The following is a 19,117-nucleotide window of genomic DNA, read 5'->3' on the forward strand; positions in this document are numbered from 1 at the left end:
TAAGTGCGGCCGAAGGCCGCCTACGCAGAAAGGTGTTCTCTGCAAAATGTGTTCAGCCCCCCCTTCTTCGGCAACACAGAAATAATAATTCTACTAAGTAAAAATTCCGAATTAAAAATCCGCTTTTATTATTCAAAATTCCAGTCTGGTAGCACTAAGTTGTATGTTATTTTGCTATCTTATTCATCGTTTATATAAAAACTTTAACAATAAATTATAAAAGAACTATAGGGTTGCTAGAAAAAAGGGGGGTAGTTTTGAAATCAGGGGGTCCTATTCTACCCCCCCTCATCCCCCCTTTTTCTAGAATTTGCCGTCCGTCTACTAAAATTTTCCCTAAGATTTAAAGGCCTGTATATAGGAAGTATGTAAACAGAACGTTATTGGTCCAGCTCGCTTAAATCTTAATATTTTTCGGAAATATTTTGGGGGACGTCTTAAAATATAATAAATTTTGTAATCCCAACGGAAAAACCGCATCTTTTTTTGGTGATGCAGTCTAATATACATGTATGTATTGTATGTTCCTTATGTTTTTATATATGCTTAATTTGTTAAATGGTCTATCAAGATTGACCGTGTATGTTCTTGTGATGTGATTGTACCAGCTGCTGGTGCGACTTCAAAAACTATTTGAAAATTTTATGATTGGTACCAGCATGCTGGTGTCTTGAGTGCTGAAATTAGCTAATTTTTCTAAGTAAAAAGTATTTTGACGGAAATTTTTTGCACTATATGAGTCAAAGCCGTGTTTGTGGAAGATTAAGTTCACGATATTGCAGTTGTGAATTAAAAAAAACAACAATGTTTAACAAAATGTTAGAAAAATTATGAAATTTCTGCTCTAATCATTTCGATCTTGGACCTCATTAGTAAAGAAATAAATATTGTACTAGCATGCTCGTAAGTTATATGCTTCGAGCCTGATGGTTCTATCACTTGATGGAGCCAGCAAGTTGGTGTCGTATATTTCCTCTTTTATACAAAAAGGTTTTTGGTTGAATAAAATATAAGCTTTTTTCCAGAGTTCATTGTTTTTCTATACCATTACCCAATTTGCCACAGGGCGAAGACGACGTCGTTACGTCGTCGTTGCGACCACAATATAACCAGTAAACAACCTTCGGTGAATTTGGCGACTGCCTTCCTCGGGGATGAATATGCTAGGGATGAAATTATTGGTACACTCGCCTTCCAACCACGCAGGGTTGCTTTTAAGAAACAAAAAATAATTAACTCCAAATAGTTTCAAAAAGTATAGTGTAAAAATTTATTGAATAATTCCACATTCATGACTCATTTTCTAAACGACTTAAATAAAACGCATTTCATAACCTTTTTTGTGCAAACGGCATTTGCGAATTGATAGAAAAGTACTACGGATGGTAAATTTTTGAATTTTTGTGAATGAAAATTCTCAACCCAGCCTGACGGTTTTGAAGAGTTTTTTTGTACTAATTTTATTACTGAGGCGTCTAATAAATGCATGGCTTTTAGTTCTAGAAGAATAAATTTCAGTTAAGACAAGTCTTTTTTGTATAATCTCTGATTTTAATTGCTCAACTTCTTTTGCACCAGAGCAACTGTCAAAAATTTCCAGCAATAAAAAGTTACGAATTGGCACAGCAGAAATGTAAATTTGTCTCGCCATAATAAAAAGTTTTTTCAACATGGAACTTTTCTACTAAGGGCCTGTGCCAATCGGTAACTTTTTTCTCCGTGGTGAGACGGGGTGGAAAAATTTGCTATGGTGTACAAATAAATTGAATTTTGCTGTGCCAAATGCGGAGTAAAATTTTGACAGTTGAAAAACCAAACAAACGCTCGTGCGAAAGCTTTATTTTTGTGTGTTGCTGAAATTCTTAAAATTTATATTTATTTTATAATTTGCAAGTAACGTACGCTTTTTATATGCTGTTTCAGCTTTAATTTTCATGTTCACTCCTTATTACCGCCAAGCAATATTATGTGTATACATGGTTATAAGCTGTCAAAATTTTACCTAGCCCCATGAGCTAGGTAAAATTTTGACGTTCGTATTCACCACGAGAAGTGTCAAATTTTTACTTTGATCCTTCAAAATTTTCTATTTTGGGCCTGTGCCAATTAATAGAAAAGTACTCTGGATAGTAAATTTTTGACAGCTATGAGGTGAATAAAAATTGTTTATCCGGCAGGGCTAGTGAAAATTTGGCAGCAAGCAGTAGCTTTTTTTCTTTAGTTTTCTAGCCGATAATTATCAGGAAAAAGAGGAATGGGATCATTGATGGAATTACGGGCGATATAAAGAAATAGTTAAGAAACGAAACTAACAGAAAATAGCAAGTAACTACCTGATCGGTGTATTTGACATTTGAAAATATTTGACGTAATTTTTCAATCGCGTTTTATATATAAAAACTATTCACAAATACATTTTACAATTTCATCAGTATTTAATTATTCGCAAATTTTAAATAGAAATAAACAAATAAAGCAAACTTAACCTCGCTTGTTTGCGCTTCAACAGGTGTGTATTCATTTTGGCAGATGTTATATTCAGCTAGTAAAAATTACATGCAGAATTTATCAGGAGAGGCAAAAAAAAAGAGTGTAAGAACGAAAGCCGCTAGTCTTTTGGGTTGAGAAACTGTTTCCAGCAAAAACTAGTGATAATTATCTGTAAAGAAACAAAGCTTATATCACGAAGAATACAGAACAACGCATGTATACACATAAATTAAAGAAAACCAAAGCGAGTGGATATTAGTGAAAAATTATTGTTTATTGCTAAAAGGTATAATAAGTACATGGATTTCAGTACCAGAAGAACTGAAATCAGCAAAGGCAAATATTTTCTCTATAATTGCTGCATTCTATTACTTGCTAACCCGATAGCCTTCTTCTGCATGAAAGCAACTGTCAAAAATTTCCAGCAGTAAAAAGTTACGAATTGGCACAGCAGAAATGTAAAATTTTCTCACCATAGTAAAAAGTTTTCCACCATAGAACTTTTCTACTGATTGGCACAGGCCCTTTCTATCAATTGGCACAGGGCCTAATTGACATGAAATTACTATCTCAACGCTCGGAGCGCTGCCACTGAGGGCCTTTGCCAACTGATAAAAAAGAGAAAATTTGGAAAGACCAAACAAAAATTTTGAGATTTTTCGTTGTGAATACGAATACCATAGTTTTTACCTAGCTCATGGGACTACGCAAAATTTTGACAGCTTGTAAATATGTATACACATAAAGTTGTTGGCGGTAATAAAGAGTAAAAATCAAAATGGACAAAAGAACAAAAAGCGTACGTTAGTTGTCAGTTATAAAATAAATCTAATTTATTTGCGAATATTTGTTTATTCTATTTATTGAAAGGCAACCACGCGGAAAAGCTTGTGTTAATTATATTGATAACAAAACCTGGCAGCTCGCACGTTGTCTAAATTCTCAAGTAACATAAAATCCACAAAAGAATACATTGCTTGTATTACCATCAATACGTCATGTATAAATTTTAACAACACACAAAAATAGAGCTTTCGCATGAGCGTTTGTTTGGTTTTTCAACACCATTTATAATTTTCTTTTAATAAAATCACGATTTGCCAAATACTTAAATTTATTTATCTAATAATAATGCAGCACACAACCCTGAAATCTAAGAAAAAGTCTGAGGAAGGCAATTAAATATCAGCACGCAACCCCGTGCCTTCCTCAGGAGTGAATATTACTACAACAACAACGACTGCTACAACAACAACCCAAAAAGGTTGGTTACTGTCTATACTGTGGTTGCGACGCCGCTCTGGCGAAGTCGTTTTGGTGAACTCGAAACGACGTCGCTCTGGTGAAGTCGTTTGGGTGAACTCGAAACGAAGTCGTTTTTTCCATACAAAATTCAACGTCGTTCCGACGTTGTTTTTCTCATCGAATCGAAGTCGTTGCGACGTTGGTCTGGTGAAGTCGTTTGGGTGAACTCGAAACGAATTCGTTTCTTCGAACCCACAAGTTTTTTGAGGAACCTTCGGTCTGGGTTGGACAAGTTCCACGCCCACATTATTATACAGCGTGGCGACGAATAACTGTTACCCCGGTTTTTTTGAGAAATAAAAGGATCCTTTATAGATTTTGCGAAAAAAGGATTTTATTGTTAATTTTCCACAGATTTTACTTTAGTTGTATTAATTAGTTATTAAATTTTAATTTTTTAAACTTTGAGAGAAGAGTTCATTTGTCTTTTTCAGGTGTATTTTTTCTTAGGCTTAGGGCCTGTGCCAATTGATAGAAAAGTTCTGTGGATAGTAAATTTTTGACAGCTATGAGGTGAATAAAAATGTTTGATACGGCAGGGCTAGTGAAAAATTTGACAGCAAGCATTATCAAGAAGAAGAACGAACAACGCACGTATACACATAAATTAAAGAAAACAAAAGCGAGTGGAAATAAAAGAACATGGTCCCGCCGACTAAAAAAAATAAAGAAAAGCTATATAACTTGTAAGATTTAATTTCAGATTTACATATGAAAAGGCGTTATGTGTTTTTTTAATTAAAAATACTATTTTACAGGGAGCAGTTCAGAACGCAGAATCCTTCTGGAAAAGCGCATTGACAAGGATGTTTGGTTCAGTTCAAAGAACGCCAACAGCAACGAAGGCTGGAAGTGAGTAAGAACAATATAAATAATTTGAAGACTTTATTAAGCAAATGACTTCGTACTCCACTGACCATCCGTGGCGCTTTTTGGGAATGTGAGTTACAATTTTTCGAAACGAAGCAGAGGACAACCTAAGATACATTTTTGTAGTCTTGTTATCGCCGTTCATAATGCTGCTTAGTATTTTGGAATAAACGTCTTGTTGCATGTACATAATACCCTAAAACGACATATGTTTTTATTGGAAATAATTGTACACGGTTTTAAACATTTTTGTGAACACACTTACCAGACGGTTTTGACGTGTTTTTATTTCTAATATTACTGCTAAAAGGTCTAATAAATGCATGGATTTCAGTTCCAGAAGAATTGAAATCATCAAAGGCAAATATTTTTATATAATTGCTGCATTTTATAAATTGCAAACTCGATAGTCTTCTTGTGCATCAAAGCAACTGTCAAAAATTTCCAGCAGTAAAAAGTTACGAATTGGCACAGCAGAAATGTAAAATTTTCTCACCATAGTAAAAAGTTTTTCCACCATAGAACTTTTCTATCAATTGGCACAGGCCCTTTGTATAAAAAAATACAAAAAAGAAAAAAACGGTATAAGGTTGATTGTTGTTGTTGTTGTAGCGGCCATCCTAGTCACCAGTTCCGAGTCTATTCGATTTTTGAGTATGAGCGCTTATGTTGAACAAAAGGGGGAGTATAAGGGACTCAAAATAGAGAAAATTTGCCTATGGTTACAGAAGATATGGAATAAATTAACTGACGAAAACCTGCGTGCCAAATGAACTTTTCTGTCAAAGTTTACACTGCTGGCAAATGTAAACAACGAGTCTATTCTATGTTTGAGTATGAGCGCTTATGTTGAACAAAAGGGGGACTATAAGGGACTCAAAATGGAGAAAATTTGCCTATGGTTACAGAAGATTTGGAATAAATTAACTGACGAAGACCTGCGTGCCAAATGAACTTTTCTCTCAAAGTTTACACTGCTGGCAAATGTAAATAAGGATTAAAATTTAAAAACTAATTAATACAACTAAAGTAAAATCTGTGGAAAATTAACAATAAAATACTTTTTTCGCAAAATCTATAAAGGACCCTTTTATTTCTCAAAAAACGTGGGTAACAGTTATTCGTCGCCACGCTGTATATCTAAGTATAAATAAAAGTCATTCATTTGGATAGTAAACCGTTTTTATTATGACAATTTTTTATTATGACAGAATATGGAATCCGCAATGTACACTTGTACTCAGAAAATTAGGCCGCCCACATCTTTTTTTCAGTATTCATAATATTCTTCATTTTATTTTTTATTTTTTTATATATTTTTTTAAAGGTACAGTTCACTCCATTGGCCTTATTAATAAAAAATAAAATTGGTGGGTATGAAGTTTTTTTTTTAAATTTGGTATAAATTTTGAGCATCGTTTTGCAGTTCGCTGGTATATCGTTTTTGCGGGTTGCAGGGGAGTCGTTTTTGCGGCCCGCCGGCGAAGTGTGCTTTTCATCCGACGGCATCGCAAACGACCCGCCGGCGAACAAATTGTTCGCCAAAACGAGTCGGAAACGACGTCGTTACGGCAAATTGGGTACTTATTGAAAATATTTGCGTGTATGTACATATATGTCAGTAAAAAATTTTAGCTACTAATTTTAGCCACAACGGCTTTTTTTTAGCCCTTTTTTTAAAGGAATTTGGCTATCACTAAAAATGATTCGCGGGCGGCAACAATGGTTTTATATCATTTTACATTGCTGGCAAACTTCAAAAAAAAATCATGGGCGACGAATTGAGAGAACGGTTCTACCTCACTATAGCTCTGATCCAATACTTTTCGTGAAAAATCCTGTAAAACTGTCAAACAGCAAAATTACTCTCTGAAGTGAGAGTAAAAAGTGAGTAACAACAAAAAGTACGGGAACAAAAAAACCATTTTTCCTGTAAAAACGTCAACCAGTGATTGCTTGACACTTTTCATGATTTTACCAGAAGAAAAAGTTCGGGTAAAATCTTGCAACTTCATTCTCTACACAACTCTCCAAAAGTCGCTCTCATTTACAGGATTTTGGAGTACGGGAACATTTTTCCTGCAACTTCCTGCAAGTTCGTGCAAAAGCCTGTAAGTTCATGGAGTACTGGATCAGAGCTTATGTTTTTATCATGATAGAAAGCGTAGAACATTTCTTAAGAACTTCGTACTGTTTAAGAAAATTTGGCTCAATAAATTTTTCTTTACCATTTCTTGGACCTTTTTTTTATTCCTCGAACTAAATAAATGTTTACAAATAATAACATAAAACAGATTTAGTTTTTATTAACCCGTAATTTCAATTGCATTTCTGCTTGGATACAAAAATTTAAAACCAATGGTTCGTCTCTACGGGAAGGCATTGGTGTTATTGAAGAGATTTACATAATTTATCTCAAACGGTGAATATCGAATATTTACAAAAATTTAAACGACCAACGCAGATCTTCATTATTTGAGAATATCAAGCAACACTTGTATGTCCATTAGAATTTTTCAATCTTTGAAATAAACTGAACAAAAAAGAAAACATTAAACTGTACTTAATTTTTTTTTGTTTTGCGAGCATATTTGCAAGCATATTTACCAATGTTTTAGTGCTTATCTAAGCGCTTAAAATGGGTTTTTTCGTGGTAATTTTCTTTGGCCTTGATTGTGATACATAGATCTCACTCGCGCTCACAAATATTCCCCAAACTTAAAAGATTTAAAACCCGATTTGCATTTGCATGAAAAACCAGACGGAGAAAAAGTCAATGAAAAGTTTTCTTTGGATATAAAATCTGTCATCGATAAATTTCCATCGAAGTTTTCTGAATTCAAGAAGATATCGGAAACTCTCAAATTTATTATGCGTTTCTTTATACTTTCCAGATAATCCCATTTCACAGCCAGAATAAACAGAATGCGTTTCAAATATACGTTAACGTTCTAAAGAATAAGTAAATGAAAAAGTTTAGTCCAAACGTTCAAAATGAATAAAGAAATGCATTCTATGTATCCTGATGTGGCTTCAATTGATAAACTGAGCTTGTTTGAATTTGATTGGCGGGAAATCGAAGATTTTTTAACGCAGCTAATTGAGTTCAAATAGAATTCAATATGGACTAAAAACTTTCTCGAAACAAAGTTGGAACCAATCGAGACGTCCATCTCGGTGAACGTAAGTTCCGCGGGGCTGCCACTGCTGCTGCAGCTCGTTTCATACCGGCAGGATGTATAACGGACCCACGTCCAAACTTCCCTGCCGAAGCGGCTGTTCTAGCCGAGGAGCGTGATAGCCTTCGTCAGGCCGATCCCGGAGATCCCCGTATCAGGGATCTCAACGCGGAGATTCGGCAACTAGTAAACGTACATAAGCGGAAGAAGTGGGAGGAGCATCTGAAGACTTGTAACTTCACCTCTGGTGTGAGCAAGCTTTGGTCAACCGTGAGGTCACTGTCCAATCGGACGAAGCACGACGACAGAGTCGATGCGCGAGCTATTTTAGCCGGCAGTTCATACTTCATCCTCCGGTGGACAAAGCCAAGCGTCGAGTGACCAGAAGGCTGCACAAACTGCCAACAACCTGTGCCCCCCTTGCTTTCACTTGCGGTGAAGTTCAGGTGGCCATCGGGAAGGCGAAAGCCTCCAAAGCCATGGGTCCCGACGGAATATGCATGCTGATGCTGAAAAATTTGGGTCCTGCGGGGGTAGCGTACCTAACGGAGGTCCTCAAATTGTCTATGGCCACTCTCATCATCCCAGACATCTGGAAGGTGGGGAGAGTGGTCCCCCACTGCTCAAACCGGGAAAACCTGCCAACATAGGAGATTCTTATCGTAAGATAACACTTCTTTCCCCGGTAGCGAAGACAATCGAGGCCTTGCTACTCCCGTATTTCACAAACCACTTGACCCCAGCGAAGCATCATCATGGTTTCCGTAAAGTTCACAGCACAACAACAGCACTTAACGCCATAAACACTCAGATAACTCGTGGCCTTAACCGTAACCGTCCCTGTGAGAGAACGATTCTAGTAGCGTTGGACTTGTCAAAGGCGTTTGACACCGTCTGCTATTCCACGCTACTAGAAGATATAGAGGCCTCCTCTCTCCCACAGAGGCTCAAACGGTGGTCGGCAAATTATCTGAGTGGTCGACACTCTTCGGTAATGTTTAGAGACAAAACGAGTAAATTCAGTAAAATAAAACAGGGGGTTCCACAGGGTGGTGTCCGCTACTGTTTAACTTTTACATTTCAAAGCTCCCTCAACCACCAGAGGGAGTCTCGATTGTCTCTTACGCCGACGATTGCTCGATCATGGCGACTGGGAATGGAATTGATGACCTGTGTTCGAAAGTAAACGGCTATCTCTCCGAACTTTCTCGCTTCTTCACTGCAAAGTGTCTAGCCCTCTCCCCTACGAAATCATCTGCGACCCTGTTCACAACCTGGACGAAGGAGGTCAGGCTACCGCTGGGAATTCACGTCAATGACACACCAATTCCGACGGTGAATAACCCCAAAATACTCGGAGTACCATTCGACAGCCTGCTCTCCTTCTCTGTGCACGCAACCGCTATTGTCAATAAAGTACAGAGCCGCAACAAGGTCCTCAAGTCGCTAGCCGGCAGTACTTGGGGCAAAGACAAAGAAACGTTGCTGGCAACATACAAGGCATAGGCCGGCCGGTTTTAAACTACGCAGCGCCAGTGTGGTCGCCGGGGACTAGTAGGACGCAGTGGACGAAGCTACAGACTGTACAGAACACCGCACTCAGGACAGCGACAGGATGCCTCCTGATGTCGCCCGAACATCATCTCCACGGCGAGGCACAAATGCTCCCCATAAAGGAGCACAACATAATGCTCTGCAAGCAGTTCCTGATCGGGAGCCACAGAAGTGGCCACCCAAACAGACAGCTGCTTGCAGGCATCTATATGAACTGACGGACGAAGTCCAGGGGTTCATCAAGCAACCTCTGGACCCGTCAGCTTACCGACTGGCCCTGAACGGCATTCACAGGGAGTCAGTCTCGAGTTATGTAGACTCTAGACCTGTGAATGCCGTTCTAGGCATACCGCCCCCGGACATAGACGAGACGGAGCTTCATCTGCCTCGGGAGACACGAACGACAATAGCCCAACTTCGCTCTGGCTACTGCAGCAGGTTAAACTCCTACCTGAGTAGATTGAATGAGGATGTGCCAAATGAGTGTCCGGCATGCGGAGAGACCCCACATGACTCGAAACATCTCTTCGCATGCCCGGAAAACCCGACAACCCTAACGGCTTTGTCCTTGTGGACCAACCCAACAGAAGCTGCACGCTTCCTAGGGCTGCCGTTAGTGGAACTTGACGACAACGACTGAGATACCAACCGATCTGGGCGGGGTTGTTGTAGCCGCTACAACAACAGAAGATCATCAGTAAATTTGAGCAAAAAATGCTAACACTAAAATTTAGAAAAATTAAAATTCAATTTCAGACATATTAGCTGTCTGCAGAAGCTGGCATTTACTACCCTGACAATATTTTCATCTGACTATCTATGTATTCGAGTCCTTACCACTTACCACTAAGGTACACAGAGACATTTCCCTGCAGGAAATTTAATTACTTTGAAAGTAATTTATAAACTACTTTATTTTCAATGATAACTAATTGAAATTCTCACTATTTTACCGGCAACGAACTCATTTATTTAACATGGCTAGGAAGCAGTCAACTGCCTTTTCCGGCATGTATTTTCAACTACTTTAAAATGCATTTGGCTTAAACAACTTCAAAGACAGTATATGTCGTTTGAATACGCATTCGTTCTGAACTTCTCAGATCCTTTTTCATATTTAAAAGACACAAAAAAAATGTATTATCATTTTCACATGTTGCCTCTGTTGGGACTCGAACCCGAACCTTCTGGAAACTAACAAGTAACAGCAAGCATCTCTGCACGCTCAACTATAGCCATATACAGTGACGAGCAAAAAGTGTAACATGGTGTGACACTTTTTATTTCAGCCACCACTATCTCTCTAATCTCTCTATCTAGTTCTAACGACTTTCATACTTTTGCTGTATATTCTTGTTGGTACATCCCTACTCCCTCTCTCATAATGATTTGAAGTCAATACAACAACAATAAAAAACCAGCAGACAAAAATGTAAATTAAGGCAGATGTTACAGTTTTGCACTCATACATTTTTAAGAGCTTTTTAACAATTTTCACGAAAAAAAAGAACTACTAACACAATGTTCAGTACTCTTTTGCCTGTTTCAGTTCCTGGATGTGATTTGGCATACCTTATTTGTATCTTTGTAAAAATTCTGGAGGTATATCCTTAGTTTGGTTTCACAGCTCATGTACTCGATTTTACGGATATTGATACTTATTAAGCTGTGCTTTTAGTTGATTTCGCAAAATCTCGATGAGATTCATGTCCGCGGTTTGTGGAGGTCATTTCAAATTAGCAAATTTTTGCTTTTGTATCCAGTCTTTGCGAACATATGCAGTATGTTTTGGGTGATTTTTCAGCAGAAACTCTCATTTTTTCGACTACATCTTGCAAATTTTGTTGAAATATGAACAGATACTGTTCCTTACGCATAATGCGTACTAACGGACCAACAAAATTTTTGAAATACAACCCCAAATAATTAAGATCCTACCACTGTGATTCACAGTTTGCAGTACATGATTCGCTTAGGCTTAATTTGGGTCTTTGATCCAATACCATGCCCGGCCATCTGATTGAAAGCGATTAATTTAGTCTTGTCAGACCAAATAACCTTCAATTGAAACTTAAAAATTTGTTTTTTATTGCATTCTGAACGGCCTAACATATCCCAATAGGCAACGGTTCGGATTTCGTGCGATGCAGTGAAATGCTGCCACACTCGCACATGTATTATGATCAAATTTGCTTATTTCTTCTTTATGATGCCTTTGCGCTCAATTTGGCAATTCTTCGCCTCGCTGTCTACTGATTTGCATTAAAGTTTAATACCTTAAGCGCTTCTGTAATAGTGGCTGCATCGCTACTTGCTTCTAAGTTCACAAGATATCGTACCGTAATATTTTTTAACAGACTTCCTTTGTCCTTGGGAACACTTTAGGCTATATTTTTTCTAAGTCTTAACATTTTTAAGTAGCAAATTCCAAAATTTTTTGCCACTTTTCGTGCGGTTCCGCCTTTCCGTAGTAAATCTATTATTTACATTTATGGTTCCTGATTAACTATATTATTTACTGGTGATCACTTCTTCAATAAATTACAATATAGAAAAAAGTCATCTGACTTCCAACTAAGTAAAAGATAACTGTCAAATGCAAAACTGAGAGTGAGTGCAAAACTGTAACATCTGCCTCAATTTACATTTTTGTCTGCTGGTTTTTTTATTGTTGTTGTATTGACTTCAAATCATTATGAGAGAGGGAGTAGGGATGTACCAACAAGAATATACAGCAAAAGTATGAAAGTCGTTAGAACTTGGAAATATAGCGGTGGCTGAAACAAAAAGTGTTAAACCATGTTACAGTTTTGCTCGCCACTGTATGTAAAAGTGCTTTCAAATGTTCAGTTTGAGTTGTGTGCAGTATGTTTCTTTTGAATACACTTGCGTTCTGCACTTCACAGATGCTTTTTCATACTTCCAAGACACAAATTGTTTGTTTGAGTAAAAAGAGTATCAAAATTCGAAACATTTACTTATTGCACTTGTTTTAAAGTAGTCTTTCAATTAATTCATTAAAAAAAAAAACGGTTGTTTCCGTCAGGTTTAAGAGACGCTTAATTAGTTTTTTTTTAATTCTTGTACGAATTAAGTATCAATTAATGTCTCCAAGGACGGTCGTTATTTCTTTCTGGCACGTCATGGCTATTTTGAATATTTCTTTGCAAATAATGGCACGTACATGTATAAAGGTTCGCCGACCCTGCTTTACCCTTTAATAATGCCCAGTATATTGACATGTTTTGATTTCTAGCTGCCGTAAACCATTCAAATACAGCTTTGCCCACACTTTTAAACCTTGGGTTTTTTTCATTCTTTTGTTGTGTCCAGAAGTAGCATCAGATTCGAACGACGTTATTATTGACTCTTTATTTTTTTAAATTGTGGAAACCGTGTTCGCCGGAATGCCATATTTTTCAGCCACTTCTTTATTCTTTTTCCCACTCTCAACTTGTTTGATTCGCCTAAATTTCGTCAATAGACAAACACGTTTAGATGCCATGCTAATAGTCTTTACTCTACGAAGATTAACTGATTAAAGGCCAGTATACAGTTCTCAAGAAAAGCAAAAACTCCATATAAAATGACGTACAAGAAATGGCAAAGAAAAATTTTCTTGAGGTAGTACGCAGTTCTACGGGTTTCTAAAGTTTTTTGTGAAAAAAGAGCACAAGGCAACCCATGTTTGCTACAGAAATATATGCCGGTTCCATTATTTCTTGAGGAAAGAGTGAGGCAACATGCTGTGAAGTATCAGATGTCGAAATTCCTTGTACACACACACACACGAAATAGTGGCAATTTTTTTCTTTACCGTTTTCTTGAGAGCTGCATACTGTCCTTAATAAACGTTACACAAAGAAAAGTCAAAAAGAAAAAAGCATTTGCTTAACAAATAAGTACTTCCCCGAATAAAAGATTCGCTGAAATAAACAAAAACCAAAGCAACAAAACCAAGTGCATAATTTGGGATTTCCCCTAAATAATTCGACTTACAGAATTTGCAAAAATTCTTATTCGATCTCAGAGGGTCTATCTAGTTTTTTGCTCTCACTGAGCAGACGACACTGCAGACAACTTGTTGGACTGCTGACTGGTCACTTCACGTGGCACAAACACCTGACTGTGATAGGCGTAAATTACAAGTCCATTTGCCCATCCTGCCTTGAAGAGGATGAGGCGGCGAATTAAAAGTTTGGTGTAAAAAGCATGTTTTAAAAATGTGAGTGATACATATTTTCCGCCTCACTTTTATAGGCGGCATACACCGTGCGTCTGACTCGTGAGTCGGTTTGGACCGACATGACTCCTGGCATGACTCTGAATGATTCAACTGTGTGTAGTCGAAAGGGAGTCAACACGTATACAAATGACTCGCGAGTCAGACGCACTGTGTATGTCGCCTATAAAACTCGGAGCGATAAGAATAAAAATGATGCCATCAACACAAATAAACTATTTTACAAATACTGCACGTATAAAGTCATGAGTGAGCCGAACATTTGATGAGTTTATGGTGAGGATAATGTAAATAACGCTAGGGCTCGAAGTGCTCTTAAAAAAAATAACTCTTCAGAGCGAGAGAGTATTTTGATGGGTTTAGGCGCTCTATTTTTTAAAGCCTGCAAGTGTGTAATCACATTAATTTAATAAATAGAAATAAAAAAATAATAATAAGAAAGAAAATATTTTAGTTTTATTTTGGCCACTCCGAGTTTAGTTTTTGCTCTTCACCCGCGATGCAAATTTACATAGTTACATCTAATCTTCACATTTAACTTTTTTTACGAGCTTTGGGAATATTTAGAAATGTATCAGCAGGGGGTCCACCGAAACCAGTAAATTTTTGAAAGGTTTCTACGAGAAAAAAACATTTGGGAACCTCTGCTTTAGGCGCACCATTATTACATAGTGTAACTATATTATTATATATTATATATTATCTTTACAGTTGAATTATTTAAGTGAAGAATTGGAATACAAATTATGAGTTATGTTATTAACTGTCTTTCAGGGAGATGTCTATATGTACTATGGCCTTAGTAATTACTATCAAAATCATCGGCGTTATGTGAAATCTCGAGACGATGAACAGCTGTTGGGCCGACTATCATCAAATCCATCAACGGACTGTGTTCCCTTCGCTTATGTTGAAGAAAATATGCAAAGTATACCTATCGCACCTTGCGGCGCGATCGCCAACTCGCTTTTTAACGGTTAGTAAAAACCTTACTGATGGCATTTTCGATAAACATTCTTATTTGTATTTTATTTAATTAGATACATTAACACTGAAATACGGCGATGTAGAAGTGCCCCTGATCAACACCGGTATTGCTTGGCCATCTGATAAGTTAATTAAATTTAGAAATCCACCAGGCAATTTAACGCTTGCTTTGAAGAACTTCAGTAAGCCAAAATTTTGGCAAAAGGAGCTTTGGCAATTGGATCCACAAAATCCCGACAACAATGGATTTCAGGTTCGTTACTGTCATCTTGTGATCTATTACATTACGTCTAATTACATACACACACATACATATGTGCGTGCTTAACTTGTTTTTAGAACGAGGACTTAATTGTTTGGATGCGTACGGCAGCATTGCCAAGTTTTCGTAAACTTTATCGGCGCGTTGACCATTCCAATGCAACTTTTCAAAATGGTTTGAAGAAGGGCGCTTATACGCTGAATATTATTTATCGTATGTATATTATTATATAATAAAATATACACAGCTTTGTTATTTATATTTATATTTAATTTTCTTTTTGTATTTTTGTGGTTAGAATATCCCGTGACGTCATTTGATGGTTCCAAAAAAAATGATTTTATCGACAACGTCTCTTCTGGGTGGAAAAAATCCATTTCTTGGCATTGCCTACATTGTTGTTGGATCAATTTGTCTAATTCTTGGCGTTGCGCTGCTGTTCATACATATCAAATGTAGCAAAAGGTTAGTATCAACAAATTTGAAATTTTTTTTAACACCTACCCCTCCAGTGTGAGCTCTTATCGGTTTTCGCTAGTATGAAATGAAAAGACCTCATAACTGAATGTCTTAATTTTTAGATAAGCTAGCGTATTATATTACTCATTTCAACATTGTATGTATTCTTTTGAATTTCAGCACTACGGAAATGATCAACGTCAACCCACGCACACCATATTCGTAACCGCATTTCAGTTAGGCGACTTAATGGGAGATTGCAAGCACAACTGTGTCTCGGATTTTTACTGATTATTTTGGATGTATTGCACGAAGATATTACGGATTTAGCAGCAGAAACTTGTTTGAAAGATATCTGAACAATTATTATTAACGTTTAGTCCATGGTAGTGCAGCTTCTATGAATGTAGTTGATTAACAAATATGACTTTAAAAGTTATCCACTTGCATAGTTATCTACTGGGTGACAGGTAACAAGATCATCGGAAGTAAGGTAATTGACACTATTTCGCATACTGGTGCGAAATAAAGTCAATAGACATTATTACTTTTTCAAAGGCGAAATAAAATCCATTGACATTGTTGCTCTTTCAAGCATTAAATTTGCGTAGCTTCGCGGCAGCCCCGTCCGTTTTTATATTTCGCTACCTTAATATAGAAAGGCCCTACCTCATATCGTCGCTGAAATAGAAAAAGCCGTAACTAACTAAAAATTCAAAATTCACTTTTTGATTGATTATGATGCTTTTCATCGAATTATAAGTCACCACATTGTTTTATGCATTAACAAATTTTAGTTAGTTACGGCTTTTTTTGCATTTCAGCGACGATGTGAAATATGGCCTTTCTATATTAAGGTAACGATTTGTAAGTTGTTGGATGATTTTTGCTTTGTTGGCATCAACTTGTCTGCAGTAAAAAAATCATATAATTTTTGTTTCAAAAGTGTGTGAAAACCAATCAATCAACTTACATGATGTCAGTTCCATAAAAATAATTTAAATAATTGTTTATTCCCGCATTTTGGTAGTGATTTGAATGTGCCATCTAATAAATAGTGCCGTTCTCCTTACCTGCTTTTAAATGATGTCACAAATTTTTGGCGGCGGCATGAATACTACAGTGTAATAAAATTCCTTTTCTATAATTGTTTCCTTATACAAAAGGTTTCTTTTCCACCTTAGACATTCCGAATTCGTTCAAAATATGCTAATTTAACCTTTAACTATGGAGGTGAATTTTTTGGACACAGTCTGTGACCTGGTGGTAAATTTTACCCCTTCGAATTTTAGTTAGAAATTTGAATACGAATTTGCCATTTTATAATTATTTTTTCTTTTAAACTAAGCTACTAGAGTTTTAAGTTAAAATAAATACAAAACTTTATTTTTTCTTTTAAAATCAACAAAAGTCCCTTTTTATTTCACAAGGCTTTTATAATTCACAAGAACGAAAACATCACATAGTAAACTTATAAAAAAAGTGTAAAATAAAAATTAATCTAAAGCTTAAGGGGCATCTTTTCACAGCCAAATATATATATTTAAAGAAATAAAAGAGATCATATTAAAAAAATGCAATTGTAAAAAATACAGGTAAACCTTCCTTGAGAGAAAAAGTTGCATAAACGTTGAGGAGTGGTAATTTTTACACCAGCATCAGCGCCCACGCTACACCTTCCACAGCAAAAACATAACTGATCAATAACGACAACGAAATGAGAAGATGCTGAGAGAACCAAGTTGCTGGAGCGCAACATAGGATAGTAATTCAAAAAAATTTAAAGAGGGGGTACATTTTACCACCACCTCCACAGTTAAAGGTTAAAAACAGTTCTTTCAGTGTTCCTCCGGGGTTTTTGGACACGGCGCACAGTGGGGCAAAAAAGGTTGCTGTGGACAAATCATTTTTGGAGCCCAAATATGAATTGATTTCATGTTTCTTTTTTTAAATAAGAGATAATTAAATTTCGCGTCGATCTATCCGTGGCGCTTTTTTAAAAAAGCTCTAGTTTTTTATTTATTTATGTTGAAAAATGAAAGAAAAAAAATTTTACGCTTGAATGCTTCCAACTTTTTGGAAAATACTTGAAATTTATTTCAAATGCCTGCAATTATTTAAAAAATTATTCATAAACATTTTTCCATAGGATGCATTTAATTAAAAAATGTTTTTAATTTGTCATCTATACTGATATACACATTAGAATGTGTATGGGGTGTGAGAAATTCAGTTTGTATGGGAGGTGCCACGCCCCGTTTTTCAATAACTCCCATTTTTTCCATGCGTTTGGCGTTGATATTATATATCTCTGTACTAAGTTGCAGCACTCTACGATGAATACTTCCAGAGATATGTTGTGTGAAAAGTTCAGTTTGTATGGGAGGTGCCACGCCCCTTGATATATCGAAATTGCTTTTCATCTATTATCATCCCTGGATAGTCTGGAGTCGATGTCCAAAATTTCAAAAATATAGGTACAGCTGTTCTCGAGTTTTTCGAACAGAAAAAAACGGCTTTCAAAATATATATTAGTATAGATAACAAATGAAATGCATCTTTTAATTAAATATATCCCATGGAAAAATGTTTGTGAATAATTTTTCAAATAATTGCAGACATTTGAAATTAATTTCAAGTATTTTCCAAAAAAGTGGAAGCATTCAAACGTAAAAATTTTCTTTCTTCCATTTTTCAACATAAAAAAATAAAAAATTAGAGCTTTTTTAAAAAATCACCACAGATAGATCGACGCGAAATTTAATTATCTCTTATAAAAAAAAGAAGCATGAAATTGGTTTATATTTGGACTCTCAAAATTGATTTGCCCACAGTAACCTTTTTTGCCCCACTGTGCGGCGGCAATACACTTGTAGTATTTGAATCAAGTTTACTATATTTATTAAATATTTGAATTCAAAAGTAATATAAAAACTACATGTTTTGCAAGTTCTTTATCATTCATACATTCTTTCCTCAAATATTTCTCGTATTCCAGCTCTTTTTGCGTTTGGTTTTTCGCATCGTGTTTTTATTATATTCGTTATTTAAAATTTTTCAATTTTTCAATTTTTCATGATTGCGTGTTGTTTAATAGTACACTGAGGATTTGGCAATAACCTCTTTCATCTATTGAAACAACACTTAAGGGGCAATGTTTATTGTAACAACATTCATATCTCACGTACGATGCAAAATCAACATTTTTTTCTTTGAGTCGACATACTTTAAGCATTGTTGACGCTATTTCCATTGAATGAGGAAATAGTAACAATTACTTTATTTCCAAATCTTTGTTGACTTTATTTTATGCGAAATAGTGTCAATTGACCTTACTTCCGTTGATGTTGTTACTGTCACCATGTTTGCACTTGTTTTCGAGTTTTAACTCCTTTTGTAGCCTTTATTAGGATTGGTGATTAATTTATGCAGGGTTCCTAAAGCCCTACAAATACGATGGATACCGTGACATATTGAGGCATATTCTTGTTTTCATATGAATCGAAAATTTGAAATTTTTCATCACTTTTCTATACAAAACTTTCTTATTTTCGATTCGTACGAAAACAAGAATACGCCCATTATATTGTATTAGCTTGACTATGTCATTAAATATTTAAGTTTCATTATTGTACCTTCATCTGAAATTGTTTAATAAAGTAATTCACCGAATAATTTATTAAATATTTTTATTAGCGTTATGACTAGCAAAAAAATCAAATCTAAAGAATTAATCTAAAGCAGGCAGTAATGGGCATTGTATATCAC

The 19,117-nt window shown here is 36.0% G+C and overlaps 1 protein-coding gene across 1 annotated transcript in view; it reads left to right on the forward strand.

Annotated features, from left to right (window-relative positions):
- The window catches only part of LOC118734098 (cell cycle control protein 50A), an 18,132-nt gene extending 1,300 nt beyond the window's left edge, over positions 1-16,832 (forward strand). The window contains 6 exon segments of the mRNA XM_036463806.1: positions 14,416-14,617; positions 14,682-14,881; positions 14,968-15,103; positions 15,189-15,217; positions 15,219-15,355; positions 15,530-16,832. Coding sequence (XP_036319699.1) covers positions 14,416-14,617; positions 14,682-14,881; positions 14,968-15,103; positions 15,189-15,217; positions 15,219-15,355; positions 15,530-15,575 — 750 coding nt within the window. The 3' untranslated portion in view covers positions 15,576-16,832.
- The last annotated feature ends 2,285 nt before the right edge of the window (positions 16,833-19,117 follow it).

The sequence above is a fragment of the Rhagoletis pomonella genome, unplaced genomic scaffold (assembly GCF_013731165.1).
Source record: "Rhagoletis pomonella isolate Grant_MI unplaced genomic scaffold, Rhpom_1.0 Rhpom_scaffold_00002, whole genome shotgun sequence".
Taxonomy (NCBI): Eukaryota; Metazoa; Arthropoda; class Insecta; order Diptera; family Tephritidae; genus Rhagoletis; species Rhagoletis pomonella.